Source organism: Bombus vancouverensis, chromosome 6 (assembly GCF_051014615.1).
Source record: "Bombus vancouverensis nearcticus chromosome 6, iyBomVanc1_principal, whole genome shotgun sequence".
In the NCBI taxonomy this organism is placed as follows: Eukaryota; Metazoa; Arthropoda; class Insecta; order Hymenoptera; family Apidae; genus Bombus; species Bombus vancouverensis.
In genome coordinates, this window is record NC_134916.1 from 1,706,139 (window position 1) to 1,727,285 (window position 21,147).

Consider the following 21,147-nt stretch of genomic DNA (forward strand, 5'->3'; position numbering starts at 1 on the left):
TAATTTTTCGGAAGTTCGAATCACAGGCTTAAAATTAATAAACGAGAAAGAAACAAGCCTTTTTATAAAATCAAAATCGTTCTCCACAACGTTTAATGCTTCATATAAAATTTCCATATATATTGAAAATGTCATCCAAACGGTTCACTAGCTCCGCAATTGCTCTGTTTTTGCTTTCCCACGTGTATGAGGCAGTTACGTCACTTACGGCACAAATACGATGCGTAACGGATGAAGTAGCAAAGAAGCGCCGATTTTTCTCGTGGTCATCTGATATATCAAATGAACTATCGGGGAACTAGAAATGAGATAGCGACAGCACGAAAGAGAATCCTTGAACGTCAGAGGTGTCGATATTGAACGGTGTCTAGTTTCATTCATCCAACTCTGAGAATCAGAACACTCGCCCCCGGATCGCAGACAGGAATTTTTATGAATGACCAAAGGAATCCTCTTACCTGAGTCACTATCCCCAGCCATGGTCCAATGCCATGAAAAGGGCCGTCAACTCGATCACGTAGATCGTTAATGCCAAACTTTCACAAAAATAAATCTCCCGCTTGGTTCTGGCTCTGACTCAGAAGTCAGAGTACTAAATTGTATTTCACACATTCGATACTTTTATTTTTTACTTTCAGATAGTTTGAGCTCCGTAAAAACGATTTTTTATGTTTTAAAAACTTCTACTTGAAAAATCCTAAAAGATGCTATGAATTTATGCGAATCAAATTCTATTTTATTAAATAAGTCGAAATTGAATAAGTCGGTTTGCTGAAAGATTGGAAAAATTTGGCATTTTCAAGGTGACAATTAAATGATTACTATTCAACAGATGAAATTAGAAGCTGTTTGTCGTTTCTGCACGTTAACTATCCTCATTAACAAGGAGATTGGCGTTATTTCATATGAAATTTCAGTCCTCTGGTTCTGAGGCTGTACATACGGTCGCTGTCTCTAATATATTTTTCATTCTCGAACGCGGTAATCTCATCCTTACATAACGCAGTTACGATGACTCAATCTTGGGAACGTATGTATACAATCCGAGGAAATCTATTACAATGGAAAACCGTCATATGCGAACTTACTGTGAATTCTATTGAGTCGAGAAACTTTCGTTTCGCGTTCATTAAACACATCAAAATAACCTTTAATTTCCCCCAACTTATGCAAATATTGCTTGTTTTAACACAGAAAGCAGGCTCGAAATTATAATATACGAAAAGTAACATTTTGTTAAGATAATATGATACACATAAATAACGCGAATCGATAAACGGTGAGATAAAGAGGAATCCATTTTAAGTACAAATACTTACGTACTCAGCTGTCGCAACTTACAAGCATGTTGAACGTTCGTTCTAGAAACGTTTCCTGACTATGAAGAACACAAGTTACATTCTCTTCGTCGCTTCAATTAAAGCACGGACTCACGCGCTAAATTGTCCCATCGAGGATGAAATGCAGAGAAGTTGTCGACGTATTGAACGCTGTGCACCGGCATGTTCTTTGTTCAGGTGCTACGACACGACGCGACGCGTATTCCGATCTGTGGCTAGACTCGATCACGGTGAATACGAAACAAGATTTTCCAGCCTGTGACAACGGTGTAGAATTTAAATGCGTCGAATGTCGGCCGTAGAAATGATCATGCAGGCAATGGTTGATAGCGATTGAGGTCGCATACGAGGATCATGAAGGAGATCGTGAAAACTCGCTGGTTACCGGGTTAAAACCTAGCCGCGGGCGACCGCGTAAGATGCACAGTTAAATGGATTGCTTGAATAGAACAGTGCGAACGACAGGAATGTAAATTAGCGTTTGACGGTATATGAAAAGGCGACATTACATAAAGTAGTACAAAATGTCATATGATAAAGATAACTGTCTATGTTCTGAATGATTTTCCTGTGCTTTGCTGTGCTGCGATTGTGAATGCATGAGACAATTTAATTTTTGTACGTACGTTCGTTATTCACATCGAACATAGTAATACAAAACATAATTAACACTTCATATGGGATTATCTAAAAACACGTGTGCCATCGTTTCTTGAACTCAAAGCCGTCATGTGTTACCACCTGCTCAAGGACAAGGACAACTTCTCTCGAGAGCCATATTTACGAATAGCATATAAAGTATATATTTCTTTAAGTAAGTCCAGAGAACGAAGAATTATATCTGATGCTATTTCACAAAAATTATGTTCTAATATATTTTCTAAGTATTATTTTGGCCTTACTCTGGATTAAATTTAAGTAACATAAATTATTATCGTATATATGCGTTTTCTTTAAATTGTACGTCAGTTGCTAATATGTTGTAGATTGTGTTAAATTTTTTTTAATGTTAGTATAAATTGCTGTTTATAAAACTTTCGATTTAACCGTAAGGAGAATTTATATAAAAAGTTGCAAGTAAACTACGTTGTTTATAGTATGATGCGTAATTTAACGGCTCGTATTTGTGTAAATAGCAGTGGCAATTTCGACGAAAAAAGGAAAAGAAACAAGAGAGTAATCTGTAGCCAACTGGGCAGTTTATCGACGGTTAGCTCGATAATGTTCCTCTTTCACTTTCATGTAATCCATAGCCTATTTTTCTATTTTCAAAGAAGAAGCGTAAATTTTAGCAAAATAAATCTCAGACTTACATATAATTAACGGTATAGAAAACCTCTTAACACATCACCGATTATCATCTGATTTAATGTTAATAAAACGGTTGTATTACACAATCGAAATAGATCAAAGCAATTACTCTTAAAATTACACCTTAACAGCATATAACTTAGTGCATTACCAGTAATTATTAAGTAAATTATTAATTATGAAATTAGGAAATTATAAAATTCCACTTATGAGTCGTACTTTTCTTAAAAATAGTGATCACATACTTATATCATTCCTAATATAAAGATCGATTGATAGATACAATAAAAACGTGAAGACATATCGTATTAGCCGTTAACTCTAGCTATTTTTGCATTTACCAGCTTGATTGTGAAGCTATAACCGCCGAGAACGTCTTACCCCATTAAAAACTAACGATCTGTTCTCCAAATATTTTTTCTGACAAATTAGCGGAAGTAATCGAAACGCTTCGGTGATCATTAGGACGATCACTCTGTATATCCGATTTTGGGGTTGGCACGCGTAAAGCGTGTGCTGCTTTCGGACCTTCTTAGCTGGTTACGTAACCGCCAGGATGTCAGCAAATACGGACGACCGGTTCATGAAATCCATGCATAATAATAATCTCACGATATGGTCGGACATAGACGGCCTTCCCGGCTGTCGGCTCGAGGCTGTTTTGATATCTGTCGAGCGAATTATTATCAGAGCATAAGAGCGAAAGGGGTACGTTCGGAAGAGAACGGGGAGGTGCCGTGACACGTGTGATACGCGCGTATGGGTTCGTTCTACCGTGACGCTGGCCGATTAAAGTTCAAGATATGGAACTGGTCCGCGTCCCTGCAAACGTGATAACTTAAATGGCAATACGCGAAACCGTGGAACGCGAGCCATGCCCGCCAGCACTTGGACAGCCGCAATTTTACTGCAAGCTGTAGAAAAATAGGGGCGAGTATAGCCCTGAGTTATGCGTATCCCACGTTGCAATTCGAGCGTTTGTGCAATCGCGTTCCTTTCCAGGTTATCTTTTAAATTTTCCTGGATATTTCTCTTTTTAAGGACGTTCATCCACTGCAACAACGTGCTTCGAATTCTGATCAACGACAGAGATATGTATACCTACATCGACGCATGTACCGAGAAGATTGTTTTCGCAAAGTTACGAATTACAGGGGGTTTAGTCAAAGGTGCGGAGACTTTATATATAAATCGATCATTTTTAACCCTCGTCCACCTTTACTGTATTTTGTAGCTTTCATCGCGAGACAGTGAGTTTCGTAGCGGTTTAAAAGACAGTATCGTTTTTTCAAAGTGGTTGACGCGTGTTAAATCGATTCTACATGACAAATTCACGGTCCACTACATGACTCTCTACCAATTTACTGTAAAATTGAACAACGAGAATTATTCGCAAAATTAACATTATATTTTAACATAGTCTGGTAAATTAAGGTTAACGACGGTCACGTTCCTTCAAAATTTCGGTGTATCTACTACTCACAACTTTTCCCATGCACAGCCATCGCGTACATTTGAAATAGAAAAGAAAATCGAAGGAACAAAAGCTAATATCCGACAATATCGCGTACGTTCCTATTTGTGAAACGACATTAATTATGCAGCACGTGAAACAGCTATTGGCAGACCCCGTGCACTCGTTATATTCGGACTTTCACTCCATGCGCCACTTAAATGATATTCTCTCTTTATCTATTTCGCTGCTGGCCTCTGTTAAACGCGCATAAGTAACCATGAACAAAGCGAAGACAAGTTACTTGTTTTACATCTCGTCCTATGGAGACTGAAACACGTTGTGACACACTGGTCGTTCGTCCGTTCGTTTGTTCAAGATCACAACGTCGAATTGCATTGTGTTATAAAAGATTTACGGCAGAAAAAACACGGTACTTTCACTCGAAAGCTTTCATTTCTCGATGAGCCACACCAATGCGGTTCAACGAATGCAGTTAATCGCGAATCATTTTCAGCGCTTGTAATTTTTCCGCGTGAAATCATTCTGATAATATCCGTCGAAGTGTAACATTTAAATGACCCGATTATTATATAAAAAATCAAATTGTCCCTTATCCTATGAATGAACCGAATATATTGATGCAATGAATTTCTATTACGGAAGTAGTGATATAATTCCATTTTTTAGCATCAAATATCGTATATTTAATAACTCATTCTTTTCTTATGTGTTTGTTTGTTCTCGCGGTGAGTAATGTATATTATAATACTTTTTAAATTGATTTTATTTCGTATATCTGTTTTTCCTAGGATGATTCGACAATTTGTCTCCTGTATTCAATTGCCATAATTTTCCACGAACGACTATTGTGAATATATTGAATAGTGGCTATCATAGGCTACGACCAATAAGTGAAAAATAACGACGCGTACGAAATTCTACTTTAATATCACCGAGTTCATTACAGTACATGGTACCGAGTACATGGTAGTTTATAAGCACACTGTAAGCACATTTCGATGAACCAGTTATCTTTACACTTTTGCTTAGGTACACGAATATTTGGTGTATATACCGTGTACGGTGTTTCCATTAAAGAAACCAGTTGGTGATCAAATAGTAAGAAAAAGAGAGGACTGCTTTGACAATAACTATACAATTTTCCGAATAATTTCACGTAGACGAATCAATTTATGAAACTCCATGGTTTCTTGACTAAGACAGATTACTTGGGCCACGCTCGTCAATCCTGGACTGCTTAGTTGATTAAATTCTTTATAATTATACGCCATTCGTTTGCTGTAATCTCGAGAGTTTTTTGATAATCTAACGAATGTTAATATATGGTTGATGAATTACGCGTGAAGTATAAATTACGAGTAGACTGTATCGCCGATGAGGCATGTAGTATTCCGTTTTCATGCGAATCACATTTTACTATTACGTGTTTTTTATTCACCTAAAAGTTGATACCATATGATTATAATACAACGATGTTCTCATATTGCTTTTAAACAAAGTTTCTTAATTGCCACATTGATCGATAAGTCTATTTGCTATTACTATTACTGCTACTTGATTTAATTAAAAATTTCGAATCCTTAAATAATTTTTACTTGCGAAACTAATGAAAACCAAAGAGTTTCACTGTACCATATCCTGCAATTAAAAAATAGCATTTCGTTTAGGGATCAGTGAATAAATCTTTGGTAATCAGGCTTCCATTCAAGCCGTAGCGAAGTTCAGAATATGTGTAACATTATAATTAATTACACAAAAAGTTTGCATTAATAACCTTTGCATATAAAATGCATAAGTGTGAAATATATACAGCGTTTATCGAAAGAGGTTTCTGAAATACATAACGTTAACGATAAGGAGCTTAGCTATCGCTAACCCGATTAAGGTGACTCATCGTTAGTAGAATAAATAAACGTGATTCTATAAATATGTTCACACTGATATTTATATTTTTTGCTCTAAATGGTTTTGATAAATACGAAACATACTTAACGCGTTAGTTCATTTTTCATCTCATTGCCAGCTGATTATCATCTAATTTAATTACGTAGTTGTTGTTGTACAAAAATTAAAATTTTTATTAGAGCATAGAAAACGTTATGAAATATGCAAATATATTTAGAAACAATATTCTAATCATTCTAATTAATGTTCAGTGGCACAAGACTAAATTTATTCTTTTTTGAAGCCAACACATACATAAGTATAATCTGCGTATTTGTTAAGATGTAGGATTAGTCATATAACGATGAGATCAGTGTGCATTCTTAGGAAAAAATCTTATCGATATTTTAAAAACATGATAAATCAAGTATTTTTCTATGTTTTCTTTTATCTCCTGTTTCTTTTATTAACTAATTGACATTCTCTTTATTTTCACTTACTAAAAATAATCGTAAAATTGCTTCTATATGATTACCAGCTATTGTCTTCTAGCCTTAATTTACAAACTTAATTTACTCATTATTCCCACTGGTGTTGAAAAGTAGATTGTAAATATACAAATAAATTTAAAAAAATTTGCCAAAACGAAGGAGTTATAATTCTTTCAATTGATCAATATTAATCTCTAAGTAAAAATTACAATTAAAATCACACTTAAAAGCAGTTCAGAACAAATTTAATGTACGCTAGCTAACATAGTTACTTAATATATCGTAACTCTACCATTCACCGTTAACAGTTAGTTATGTAATCCTAGCGAATCATTCAGTGTAAACGTAATGCAAGGTGCAAGTAATTGTTTGCTATAGTGAATAATTGTTTAGCACGAAAACGTCTCGAACGCAAAAGAAATCTCAAAATTTATCTGTAAACAAAAGAAACATGACGTCGAAGAAGAAACGAACAAGAATGGGAAATATGAGGCTAAAAAGCTTCCTGAAAATCACCTATAAGCAGATTTTAGCCATTAACCTAGCATCTCCGAAATGGTATCCATGGTAATACGTCGTTCACATCGTTAAAGTGGCGTCTTCGAAACGTTGTAAAGTGTTCTCGTTAATTATGAATAATATGATTACGCAATTCTTCCCATGGTTTCCCTTTTGTGAGACCCGGCTTCAATACATAGACAACCGGGAACTCGGCAATGATTCACAGAGAGCAGAAGAAGCGCGCGAACGAAATTCCGATAGTTGAAAATTCAACATGTATGCAAAACAATAATGTAATTTATGCGCTAATCGAGTATTTCCATATAGTGAGAGTTGTTGAAAACGTACTGCAAACGATGTTTTACTAATAACGATGAATGACTAATAACTGCTCGCTTAAAATATATAAACAACATTAATATTCAAGTGATAAGACAATAAAATTGGATCCCGATACATTTTTTGTAGCAAAAAGAACCTTTAAAACATCTTTTGTTTAATTTATATCAAGTTGTGCAACGGACCAATGTGTGATTCGTAAAATATTTTAACAGCTGTCTCAAGCCAAACACTCACTATCCTGTTACCACTAATAAAATTATAAAATATACTGTGAAAGAAGAGCAAGCAATATTTTGACGAATCGATCAAAGTACGTAACGAAAGAAATAATCCCTAACATTGTTCCCACATTATTCTATTAAAGGTCGTTACAGAATTCAAGTTAATAAATTCCTTTAACTTACCTGATACCTGTCCTTGTAAAAAATCGATGCGTTCAACAGAGATCCCACTGAATCATCGTTGGTTCTGTTTGTAATAGTGTATCCTTTCTATGGTATACGCTTGCGTTTTTTCTAAAAAATGCACAATTAAGAGCAAAATTTCACTATACACGAGTGAAGACCTGACAGAGCCACTGCGATAGCAGGGAATACGATCAGGTACCATCTGTTTAGACCGACCGAGCGGGTCCGGACGACTGAACGTGCCTCTCGTTGCGCCTTCACCGACAGCCTCGATTCCTACCTTCTCTTTCTCTTTTTCTCTCTCCCCATTGTAGAGTGTATCTCCCTTTCCCTCTATATAAACAGAAATTGTACAGAAATTGTATAATTTGATTTTAAATAAGAATTAGAATTTTACGTTACGATCTTTCTTGATAAATTGGTATGATATATGGATACCAAAGAATCATTTAAATATTGTAATCTCATTGGATTGTCTAAATATATGTAACTTTTGTTTTCAACAAATATTTGAACATATGGGCATTCTTGGTTAGACCGTTATATTGTTTAATCAGATGGATAATGTCGATCACATCTTTTTTCGATGAATACAGATTTGCTATTATGGCAGTATAGTTTATTCGTTTGTCGTGTAATAAATTTTATTTAGCCTAAAGGACTTTCTGTTTGAATCGCTTTTTTTTTAACAAATATTCGTCTCAATTATTGAATTTTCAAATTTTTAGATTTTTCAAGTGTAATCAAAAATTGTCGTCAAATAGTCTTTATCATAATTAGATAATGGATATTTGACTCAATTATCCATAATAGATATATTTTTTCAAAAGTTACAATCTTCGACATGATGTAGAACATGACTATCTTCATTTCCGTTATTCTTTCCTCTATTTATAAGTTATTGTACAGAGTAAAGCTATGCAGCGATGCCGTATAGGCGTGGAATTGACATTGAGCAGGAAAGGGGAATAGTTATCCTTCTTATCCAAGTTGTATGGGGAAAGGCATATGAGAAAAGATTTGTGACATTTAAATATTTTACTTGATAAAATTTAATAAGCGCGCGACATTTAAATTCATGTCGAAGATTGTTAATACACTGATAAAAAGATATCTATAGATTATAATTATTGAAATTTGATCAGCGGTTGTTACCTTTTTCAATTATTATCACAAATTAAAATTGTTCCTCTTAAAATAGATACCGGAGTATTTCTTCTATTAATGAAAATTAACGACACTGTATAAATATATAGATTTTAATCCTTAAAAACGTGAATATTAAGGAGTTTTATTTTCTATACATTTGACACACATAAACAGAAAAAATACTTTATTCCTTTTGTAAATATATTTTTGTTACATTTGTACTTGTTCGTATCCGCTTCATGCAAATGTGGGCACCGACACCGACACCGACATTGAACGATTGACATTGAGCGCCGGAAACAATCATTAAGCTCAATATCAGCGTACACCACGATCGGCCGTAGAGTGTCACTAATCCCGATAATACAGTGATTATACTCCGCTTGAATACAAAACATTTTACGTATGTATTTTCTAACACGATAGATAGTTGAACATGCAGATATGTTGAAATTATGCGTTTGGTTTGGATTACGTTTGAGTTAGGTTTAGATTGAATGTAAATGACAATAATAAAGCAGAGAGTAAACACAAAGTAATATCATACAGGAAATTATAAAAATAATCGTTATCACAACTAATATAACTTTTTCTAGCTTGCGTATTTCCTATTCTATAATTTACAGTCATGGCAGTTTAGATACTTTACTAGTTTTTCCTACGCCAATCACAATATATTGATATTTCTGAATTTACCAAGATAACCGTTCGTACAAAGCTACGCATCAACGAGTGATGCGGATACATAGTATACGGTATACGTGAGAACACGTATCATTTTATTGGTACTTTCGAGGACACGTATAGTTTAACTGTAAAAGTTAATGTTTCGTTGCGAAACGACAACGCAAGCCTCACAGGCTGTAATTTTCGTTTCGCTCCATTGTTCACGAGCAATAAAAAATAATCGTTACCGTGTTACTGGTTCTATATGCACAAGAACAGAGGGTGACGAGCATTTTTCTTTCATTGTTCTGGTTAAATATTAGCGTCTTTCCCTTTATCGAAGAGAGCCAACAGACATTGCTTGCTAAAATAGTATGTATATATCTATATGATACATATGAAAATCTCTGGTGTCTTAACATTAATAGGTAGATATTAGTTTCGTGGTTAGAAAAAGCACATCTGATAAAATAGAGATATATCAGAGCGCAGTAGTTCAGTTATATCTGCCACGAATATTATTTTATGTTGCTATTAGGTAATTCAAATATTAGTATTTTGCATTATGTAAATTCTTCAAGAGAGCAATTAAGTGCCATATACGCAAATATTGCGATCTAATAAAATAGTACCAGGGTTGCTACATTAATTACAATACAAAAAGATGTGCACTTTAACCGGGTTATGCTATTTTATTGTTTGATAAATATTCGAAATTCACTGTTTGCAGTGCATGGAAGAAGTTGATTTAACCGGAGGATTTATTGTTGGTGAGGTTATTATCAGAAATGGAACGGTCTTTGAATGCTTTCTATCATATAATCGCATTTCTAACCATTGTAAAGTATATTGTAGGGTTGAAAATAAAATGCTTTGTGTATTTGTAAATACACGAATCTCCTTCTAATCGAAATATAATAACGTTAAACTACTTCGGTATTGCAAAGGAAACGACACAAACTTAAAAAAAAGGATAGTAGTATTTAAAATTTTCAGTACTTTGAATTAAACAAAGTCAAATTAACAGGGATTTTTCAATTTTATACTTTTCTGAAAATATACATATATAATTGCTCATATATATACAATCATTAATAGTTGAAAATAGTAAAATTTGTTTCAAACTACTTGACGTTGTATTTCATAAACAGAATAATTTAAGAAAATGTATTCAGTTTTAATTGTTCATTAAAATTTATTTGAGGAATCGGAGGAAACGAACTTTTGCGCGCGGGCATGCAAGGCTCATGACAAGATATTACATATGTATATATACATATGTACGTGGATGGGTTTTTGAATTATTGCAGCAAGTTTTACAGAAAACTTGACATAACGATGGTAAACAAAACTACCGATATTACCGACCGAATGACAGGATCTCTCTGTCTGAGTCGAGTGAGCATTCTAAACAATTGTAATACGCGGTGCGCGATTCGCATCCTAGGCTCGATGAGTGTTGAGAGTTGAGAGGGCCTTGATCGAGCTGTGATAAGTTTCTTTCCGAAAACATTAGCGCCGAGGTAAATGTATCGCAGAAACAACGAACTACGTTGAGTACGATAGTGTTACGCATAACGTATAGAGGCTTGTTTTTAATTGTGTATAATACAAGCGTAATAAAAATACTAGTGGAACAAAATAACAACGTTCGTAAAGATTGGCCATCTTGAAAAGATATGTCATATTTTTTAAAACGTCAACAATATAGTGTGTATTGTTCAATACATGCCGCCAGATTGCTTTAACTACGGTTGACTACACACCTAATCATCGGAAGTAAAGGCGACACGGTGGCGTATTTGACACGCGGACGTAATCGTAAAAGAAGCACAGCTTCGTCAAATAATGAATCGCACTGACGGATTGGTACAACGACGACGTGTTGTTAACAGCAGTAGTGGTAGTAGTCTAGGCCAGGATGGCTCTAATGATATTAGCCATAATGATAAATTATCTGGTCATGGCATGGATACAGATTGTACCATGCAAAAAGATCTTAATTCAAATCCCAAGATCGACGAATCCCAAGATTCTGATAAGGAAACCAGATTGACACTCATGGAGGAAGTTTTATTACTTGGCCTGAAAGACAAGGAGGTTTGTTGACATTATTGTCAACTCTGTAGTTAATTTCTTTGCTGTCATGCATAGTAAAATGTATTATGAATCAATACCTGAGTTTTAAAACATATATTTTCTTATAGGGTTACACATCATTTTGGAATGATTGCATAAGTTCCGGATTACGTGGTTGTATTTTGGCAGAACTTGGATTCCGTGGTCGAGTAGAATTAGAAAAAGCTGGTATGCGCAAAAAGGGACTATTGGTGAGGAAACTTCTACTGAAAAATGATGCTCCTACAGGAGATGTTCTGTTAGACGAAGCTTTAAAACACCTAAAAGAAACTGATCCACCTGAAACTGTTCCTAGTTGGATTGAATATCTCAGTGGTTAGTTAAGCATGAAAGTATACTTATTTGATAACAAATTTTTTATAATATACTCCTATAATAGTTTAAATATCTTTCCTTATTTAGGAGAAACATGGAATCCACTCAAATTAAGATATCAGTTGAAAAATGTTAGAGAAAGATTAGCTAAAAATCTTGTTGAGAAAGGAGTTTTAACAACTGAAAAACAGAATTTCTTACTCTTTGATATGACAACTCATCCTCTTACTGATAATCTTGCCAAAAGTCGACTTGTAAAAAAGGTGAATTCTTGTTGTATTATTTTTTAGTTTACTCATTATATCTGTAATTTAAGTTTCAGTCACTGATTATGTCTTTGGTTCACTCATTATATTTAAGTGAAAGTAACATCGTATTACCTATATATAAACTTATATATACATAAAAGTGTAAACATAATTAGATTGTATGAATCTTGTTTAAAAGATTGTTGAAATTAAAAAATTATAATGACAGGGAAGTTATATATAAAAAATGTATTTTTTATATCTCTCAGATTCAAGAAGCCGTGTTAAGTCGCTGGGTCAATGATGCTGGCCGTATGGATAGGCGAACATTAGCTTTAGTTATTTTAGCTCATGCAGCTGATGTATTAGAAAATGCGTTTGCACCTCTCTCAGATGACGACTATGAACTAGCGATGCGACGAGTGCGAACATTATTGGACCTTGACTTTGAAGCAGAAGCTGCTAAACCTAATGCTAATCCAGTCCTTTGGGCGGTATTTGCTGCATTCACTAAGTAACAATTCTTTCACAAATTACAAGTGTATAAAGCAAACATTGGATACTAGTATGAATACTTGGGACTATCAAATTTACAGAAATTTTTGTTGCAATCTGAAATGGAGTAGCTGCAAGTGTTATTAATGATCATACAATTCAGACCAAATACCTTGAACCCAACTGTGTAAAGCAGACTTAGAATATTAGTCATTTCCATTACTGTTATTTAATACATTTGATAGCTGAATTATGAATGTTCATATTTAAATATTATAAAAAGCAAAAAAGAATAACAAAATTTAAGGTATGAATGAGTACTTTGCGTGTGGGGTAGTGCCATGTCAGCTCAGGAACAAAAGATTGCACTGTGCTGAGTTTTGTCCCATATCTTCTCTGTGTCTATTATCTGAACATGGACTGCAAATACATATGTTTACAGACGCGACAATTATATGGCAGACATTTAATGTTGGATCAAATGTCACATTTCTGATAGTTGTCTAAATGTGAAAGCAATGAAAGTAATTCTTTGCACAGTGGTGACGAATTTTTATCGTTTCTTTACGTCTTCTTTATAGAAAACTGGATTATAGTAGGTTTATATTTCCAAAATTTGTTTTTATTTTTTTTTAACTAGTGTATATTTATAGTTTCACTAGGTGGCAGTAAAGTACTCAGATGTCAAAAATAGTTTATGAAAGTCATTTCTATCCCACTTAAATCTTTCTCAATGTATCGCTATGATCTATGATGAAATGTAACGCGGGAATAGTTGGAGGTAGCAAACGAATATGTCGAAGCTATTATGTTCTTAATTAATACGCGATACGCACGTATGTTCCCGATAAATTTTGTTGTTAACTTATCGTATATATGTTACTGTTGTTAACATTATACGATGTGATATGATACGATGTAAGTAGAAAAAAAATAAAGTGGGGATTGTCTGTTATAATTAGTGTATCAAGGCAAACGAAATTAAAGACGAATAAGGGATTTTCAAGAATTATAATTGTTACTAATGTCAGTAACATATACTATCGTCTTTTACAAATCATTAAATGTGTATAGGGTGATCAAGAAATATTTAATCTTTCTTTGGAATGTTTGTATAATAGTACTAATTTATTTCTTGGACATTTAAATATTTTCTAGCAACATTTGAATGATCAATGTATGAAAAACGATTCAATTATTTCACTTTTTTATCTATTTTTTCATACATCGTAAATTACATCGATTACTAAAATCGTAAACTTGTGCAATTGCTTAATATTCGGTCTCAAATCTTCGTTCATTACGAAAATCGAATATTTGTGATAAGTTTAGTATGTATTTAACAATGGCATTTCTGAATATTTAGTTCACAAATTATATTTGTGGAAATATATTGATCTTTTAAATGGAAGGTATATTGTTATTTTTGACAATGTTTAAACTGATCATATTGATTTGAATATATAAGTTTTATATTATTACCTTTTATTTAAAAACTATAAAAATTTTAGGCTCATATATTTTAAATACACATAAGAGTCAGTTTCAGTATCTGCATTAGAACAGATTAATCAGTTTCAAATGTATTTGTACCTTTTATGGTTATAATAGTAGTTGAAAATTTCGTACTTGTAAGATTAGAACTTTACCATTAATTTAACTAATTTAATAATATATCTTTTTAGTTTAAAGCAGCATGTTATGTTATCTTTGTTTGATTAATATTTCTTGGAACATCCTGTATGTATTCAACTGAATTTGTTCATAATGTTGAGGGGTTCCCTACATAAGTTTGTATAACATAAAATTATTTTATGTGTTTAGATAATATGTATTATAGAACAATAAACTTATTTTTGTTTATACATACATATATTGACATACATTTCGGAAATAATAAATAAGAGCAAAAGAAATAGATATTCTAAAATCTTTTAATATTGCTGCCTTAGTATTATAAAATTAGAAACATATATAGATTTTTTTATGTTACTGCAATATTGGAATACTATTATACTGCATCCCAAATAACATAAATATTTATTGAAAGAGATTTAAAAAGTATGAGCTATTGTTAAATTTCTTGTAATACAGCAAAATAGTCAATAAATATCATAATTTTATACCTGTATATTATTAAAGAATTTGTTTAAAAAGATAATTTAAATTGTCTTAAAAAAGAGCTTGCTGGACAAACGCATTTCATAAATATTAAGCATTTTTAGCATTTATTATTACAATGTTACTGATAGTAAGGTAACTAATTTCTATAAATTCAAATTGATGTTATTCATGAATATTACATATTAATGGGTACATGCAAATTAAAATACTTATTTTTTAATTACTAAGAGTTCTACTGCCACTTGGTAGGATGTTTGCAAGTTCTTTTAACTGTAGAATATGGTGCTACATATAAATATTTGGAGTATATATTCACTAAAAATTTTAAGTCTAATACTTTATATTGTTATTATCCTCTTTTTTAAATTTAAGATAAGAGGAATAGAATAGAGATACTCTTTTAACTCCGAGAACACATGTTACAATTAGTACTTTCATCATATCAAATTAGATATAATTACAATCTAATATATGTTTATTTTAACTAGCAAAAGCTAGTATTTTATATTGGCTGTTATAATATAACATTATGAATGTATTAATATTTTGTGAAAATTATTTTTGTAGAAATGATGTTTGATATTTTTGATTCATTATTTTCTTTTGTTTTATATAAATATACTTGTTATGAGTAATATACCTTTCCAAATACATTTATATATCACATGACTGTAAAAATTATATATTTTTACTATTGAAACATGTTACTCATTGTGTTATGTACATTTTATTAAAAAAAAGTGTTTTAGAGTGAATTGTATTTGGTAAAGAATACATTCCTTATTTTAATACTATTTTATCATAACTAATATTTTGTATAATTTGGTTTTAATAAATGAAAGTAAAAAAGTATATATTTTTCAATATAAATTTATAATATGGATTGGTATATTAAAATATGCATTTGGAATTATATTAAATGATACAGACTAATTGTATACTGCTATTAGTATGTCATTAATATATATAATGATAATAAAGTAATTATTTATTATTTAAGTATTTATAGAAAGGAGATATATACAAGTATAGGATAAAATAACATAACATATAAGAAACATAAAAATCAATGCTTATTATTTACATGGATTTTAAAGAATTCTAATTCAAGATAAAAAAAGCATGAATAAGGTTTTGGAATAGAATTCGCAAAATTTTATTTTATGTTCTATATTTATGCGTGTACAGTATTTTATCTATAATTAAATCATTTATCTTGGAAAAATAGTTTGTAGTATGAAAATTTCAATTACAAAACTGATATTATAATACAAAATATAATACATATTTAGAAATTTGTATGCGAAATTCAAAAAGACAATTACTAAAGATATAATTACTGAAATATAATTATAGAGTAGCTTTTGATAATTATTTTCATAGCTTGCATCATATACTTATTATACAATTTAAATAATCATTAATCATATATGTGTTCATTAAATGCTATAATAATTGGATTACATATGTAATTTTTGTAGTTGGAAATTGATAAACTATACATAATATATACAATCAATTCTGTACACTGAATATACAATGGATGAAATGCATCAGAATTGTGAGAATAGTACACATTTAATACAAAATATATGCAACAGCACATAGAAATTTGTTCATAGTTCAATGTTTCTGATAGCTCATGGTTCATAGAATTTTAACATGTTTTGTTAGAACATTGACAAGTTCCAGCTATTGTAGTTTGGATAAGTCCATATTGCCCTGTAAACATCCAACTTTCATCTTCCTTAAATAATTCTTCTGCTACACCTGGTACTAAACCAACACATACATCAGATTTTACAGTTCTCAAACTTAAGATATTTGTTGGATGAAACCCTCTTAATGATTGTCTAAATTCTGTTGTATATTCCCAATTTATATCACCTAGTAATTTCCTATAATTTAGGTCACCTTTGAATATTGCTAATTTAGCTTCCGATAATTTAGCATATAATTTTGAGTCACGTTTTTTCATCTCTGCAAAATCATAAGGACTTGTCCAATATAGTTCTACCTAAATAAGATATGGAAGATATTAATATTTTGTAATAATTATTTTTTTAAATTAGCGAAAAGAAAAGAAACAGATTACCTCAATAGACCATACATTATTCTTCAGATAGTTAGCTAATTCTTGTATACTTTTATTTGGTGAATTTTCCATGTATGTTAGAGTCCAGTGAAAATCATTTGCTGTTGTGTCACTGATATACCATGGATAACGTTTTACATAAAACCTGATTTTTCTAGCAAGTTTACTTGCAATTAAGAATGCTGCTAAACATAAATCAGTAAAAAATTCATAACCTGCATTATCAAGTATTATATCTACGATATTTGTATCATCACTGTCTTTGTTCCTTAATAAATTCCAAACGAATTCTAAATTGTTTACAAGAATGTCTTTATCTAATGTCTTTAATACTTCTATAGGATTAGTACTTTGACTAACTTCTGCTCCTGCACTTAAAGATAAATCACATCTACAAAGAACATATTCTGATAAATTTGATGCCAGAAAACATGCAAAAAATTAAGATAGAAAATGTAGCGAAGGAAATAAAGCATACTTGTTACCCCAAAGATTTGATTTAAGAAGTTTAAAAAGTTCGTCTTTAGTTTCGACTATTGATAGATTTCCTACTTTATGTATGAGGTTCACAGTATAAGTAGAAAGTGCTTCTATGCTAGCCAATGAATTTGTAAATGCATTCTGTTTCTGTTGTTCGAAAGGATCATAGTTTTTCATAGATTTCCTGAAAATAAAAAGGTTCATATATTTGTATTACATACTACTGACTACTAATTTTTCTTGGAACTTACAGGAGAGCAAATTCTTGTGCAAGTGCCCGATACATATAGCATTCGCAATATAGCCAAGAAGTATTAAACCATGTTGGTGTTCCTTCTTCTATTTCGGTTCTTTTTATTAGATATTTATTCCATTCTTCAGCATCATTGTCTTTACTATCGGGTAGCAATTGCAGAGGTTTCAAAGTTTTATTTGTTGCTATTTCATTTTTTAATTTACTGATAAATCCTGTTATTTGTTTAATTTCTTCTGTGGCATTCTAAACAGTTTAAAAGTTATAGACATTATACATAAGTCACTAGACTCTGTCAAATGAATCTTCAAATGTGTGTTTTACCTCTCCATATATTTCAGCAATATTTTCTTTGTTACGACTGAGAGTATCAATTATTTTTGTTAAAATTACTGGTAATCTATCTTTAATTGTTATATAAGCAAAGCTCCTGTAAGAAACAGAAGAAGACATTAATAAACAATGGGTACATAAGTTTCAGAGTATTTTTATTCCTAGGTTACATAGAAGTAAAAAATTTGTTCTACCTTTTATAGATTCCTGATAAACATACTCCAAAAGGTGTCTGTATATCTTGTAGATCTCGAATGTCTACGGAATTTGATCTTTGGGTCATGATATCACTATTCAAATTCGTTATTAATGTTAGACTGCAATAGAACACAATCAGCTGTGGCTACAGCGTGAACCCTGAAATGAATAGATACGAAGAAACACCAACGATATCTCATATTTCTTCACAATTTTTGTTACGTAACTGAATAAAGATTGTCGTATACCTCGTGCTTTTATTTCTTTCAATCTTTGGTACGGCTATCGTTTTCTTTTTGGTATATTCTACGGAAATTAGACTATGATCAACAGAGAATGAACGAAGTGTTACTATATGATTGTAAGCACGTGCAGTGCGCGTGCGTATGTGTTGCGGAATACTGTTTCGTCATCATTCATATACACATGCATACATATGCACGTACCTCGAAAACGAGCAACGAGCGCGTAAATTGTTCCGTATTTGATAACACGCAAGCAGCATAATTTATAACGTGAATCGTAAACTGATCATAATTTATAACAGCTCATATGTATATCTCAAACAATAGAAATACGGTATTTAATTTGAATTAAAATATTTAATTCTTAACATTATTGATATTTCGTAGAATTAATGATCAATTATTTCTTTTTTATTCTAGTATATTATGGTAATTCTTTTTATTCTGGTACGATACAATAGGCATTGTTCCCAAAATACTAAATTGCATTTTTATGTCATAAAACTAAGATATATCTACGCATTCTTAATATTTACGTATATATATATATATATGTCGGAGATGAAAGGACATCGGGGCCTTTCTTTTGGAATTTTTGGGAAGATCCCCAATACTTTAGTCTAGACTATTTATTATAGCTGTATTTAAATAATAAAACTTAGAAGTAGTTGTTATGATTCATTCCGATTATGTTTGCCCGAGATTTGTGACATTGGGCTTGGGTTTGAGGTGACACAACTGGTCGCTGAACGTAGCAACGGTCACGGGATGAACGTTTTTACCTAGCAGAGAAGTGCCAATATTGCATGACACACGTTGTATTAACAATCAAACCCCGGGCAGGAGCAATGTCACCTCTATGCGGGTCTGCCTAACAACTGCGGCTGGAATTTTGTTGGTATTCCCGACCAATATGCAACGAACAAACGCGATCGTAAGGAGAGGAAAGTTCCCATCAGTCTTTTATTCTTGCAATCACCTTGGAGAATTTTTACACCGTCTTTACGTGCAGTATTATACCGAGCGTCGCAGCAAACATTACTTCGTGCTTCAAAATATATTCTACGTTTAACAGAGAGTTACCCCGTTGACCGTGGATTCGTTATTGAACCTAAGAACATTGTCATTAACATCTCGAGTGTCTAATCACCACGGTTATTTGTCAAACTTTGTAAAAATCAATATTTATACCAGTAAATATAATCTCTATTGTACAACAACGATGGCTAGTCCGAATGAAGATTCGTTACACGCCCCTAAACCTAACGCCAACCCGACATATATACGTATATTTGGTATACATATGAAGAACTAATTATATATTAGAATATATAGTAATTACATATAATATGAAAAGGAGATTCACATACAGATAATTTTTGGCTATTGATTAATTAATTTCAATAACAAATAGTCATGTTGCTACGCAATTTAATGGCAAATTTAAATTTGATTTATCTAGTATCAGCAAAAGTTGATAAGTATCCACTAAGCTACGTATCCTCGCATAAGAAACAGAAAGCGACGGAATATAAATTACACCTTTGGAATCCATGAATAAATGTATTCCTCGTAGTGTGGAAATTTATCAGGACAAAATGTAGAAATAGAGAGTGATAAGATAATGTATCGTATGATGTTCATATAAATAAACAATCTTATCCAGATTTTTAAAAGTAGCTTCGGAGTTTGTTGTATATTGAATCTCATCTTTGATTAATGGGGTCTCAAGATGATTTTATTCATGCAATATTTCACTTGGAGATCTATTGCGTTTGTTACCGATTGTCTATCTCCTGATTAATTGTACAGACTTACGCTAGATTGCGCGTCTCTGTTAATTCTTATATTATCATAAAAAGTATGCGATTGTTAGTTTAATTTGTTCACGCATAACGTATCATCAAATAAAACAGAATTTAATTTAAATTAAGCGTTTAATGCGGAAGATGTTACGTTGAAGTACTAGAAGTTTACTATGTAGTTAAACATGCCCGCGTTGTATATTTGTCAAGAGGTTCCGTTAAGAAATGTAATTTCTTTCTTGTAAAAATCACTTGCAGCTAACCTCCTCTGCTTTTTGCAATAGTTTCTTGATTCTAGTTATTAAGCATTAGTATGTGAAATTCATGGATCCAATTCTAAGGTTAATCTTTGCCCTCGCTGCTCTTCGACATGCCATATTATAATGGTAACACGCGAATCTGCATTTTAAGCTGTTCTGTAACGATCTACGAGGTTGCATTAGCGTCAGTTGTTCCTGCAATTTTGTTGAAGTTCAGTTGGCAGGCAGAAATCGATAGCAAAAAAGACATCAGACGAAGAAGTTCGAAATTATTTCGTCTTCTTGCATCCAACTTGGTTTTTGCTTTCTCCTAGGAAACAACAAACTAGGACGATAATTCAGCTACAGATGTTTGAGACTTTATGAAATTTAATATTAAGCTGAGCTCAAACAATTGGGCTGGCGTTGTCTCCAGTGGTTTTATAACATCACGGGAAGCACTATTGCCGTTCTTGAACTATTGATGATTCATCAGATTCAAAACGAAAAACTTTATTTTATAGAATTTTATATTTTTATATTTAATTTAATTTATTATTTTTATAAAAAAAATCACATAATCGATAAAATTATAAAAATTTGAAATTAA

At 32.1% G+C, this 21,147-nt stretch overlaps 3 protein-coding genes across 8 annotated transcripts in view; 1 reads left to right on the plus strand and 2 right to left on the minus strand.

Annotated features, from left to right (window-relative positions):
- The window catches only part of LOC117161270 (uncharacterized), a 41,894-nt gene extending 33,895 nt beyond the window's left edge, over positions 1 to 7,999 (minus strand). For 3 of the 6 annotated variants that reach the window (XM_033342675.2, XM_033342670.2, XM_076619018.1), the window contains exon 1: positions 7,751 to 7,999. The gene's annotated coding sequence lies outside the window, so the exon portion shown is untranslated. Of the gene's footprint in view, positions 1 to 1,319; positions 1,558 to 7,750 lie in introns of those variants that run through there. The other 3 variants (XM_033342678.2, XM_033342672.2, XM_076619019.1) reach the window with 2 other exon arrangements.
- Positions 8,000 to 11,014: 3,015 nt separating this feature from the next.
- Positions 11,015 to 14,896, plus strand: sau (Golgi phosphoprotein 3 homolog sauron). The gene is made up of 4 exons (XM_033342694.2): positions 11,015 to 11,668; positions 11,776 to 12,022; positions 12,110 to 12,285; positions 12,540 to 14,896. The coding sequence occupies exons 1-4, from the start codon at positions 11,417 to 11,419 to the stop codon at positions 12,786 to 12,788; spliced, it is 924 nt and encodes a 307-aa protein (XP_033198585.1). The 5' UTR covers positions 11,015 to 11,416; the 3' UTR covers positions 12,789 to 14,896.
- Positions 14,897 to 16,043: 1,147 nt separating this feature from the next.
- On the minus strand, positions 16,044 to 18,654 carry LOC117161275 (damage-control phosphatase ARMT1). Its single transcript, XM_033342693.2, has 7 exons — positions 18,497 to 18,654; positions 18,245 to 18,407; positions 18,042 to 18,147; positions 17,716 to 17,963; positions 17,463 to 17,648; positions 16,985 to 17,375; positions 16,044 to 16,906 (listed from the first exon to the last, which is right to left on the minus strand). The coding sequence occupies exons 2-7, from the start codon at positions 18,331 to 18,333 to the stop codon at positions 16,547 to 16,549; spliced, it is 1,380 nt and encodes a 459-aa protein (XP_033198584.1). The 5' UTR covers positions 18,334 to 18,407; positions 18,497 to 18,654; the 3' UTR covers positions 16,044 to 16,546.
- Positions 18,655 to 21,147: the final 2,493 nt, after the last annotated feature.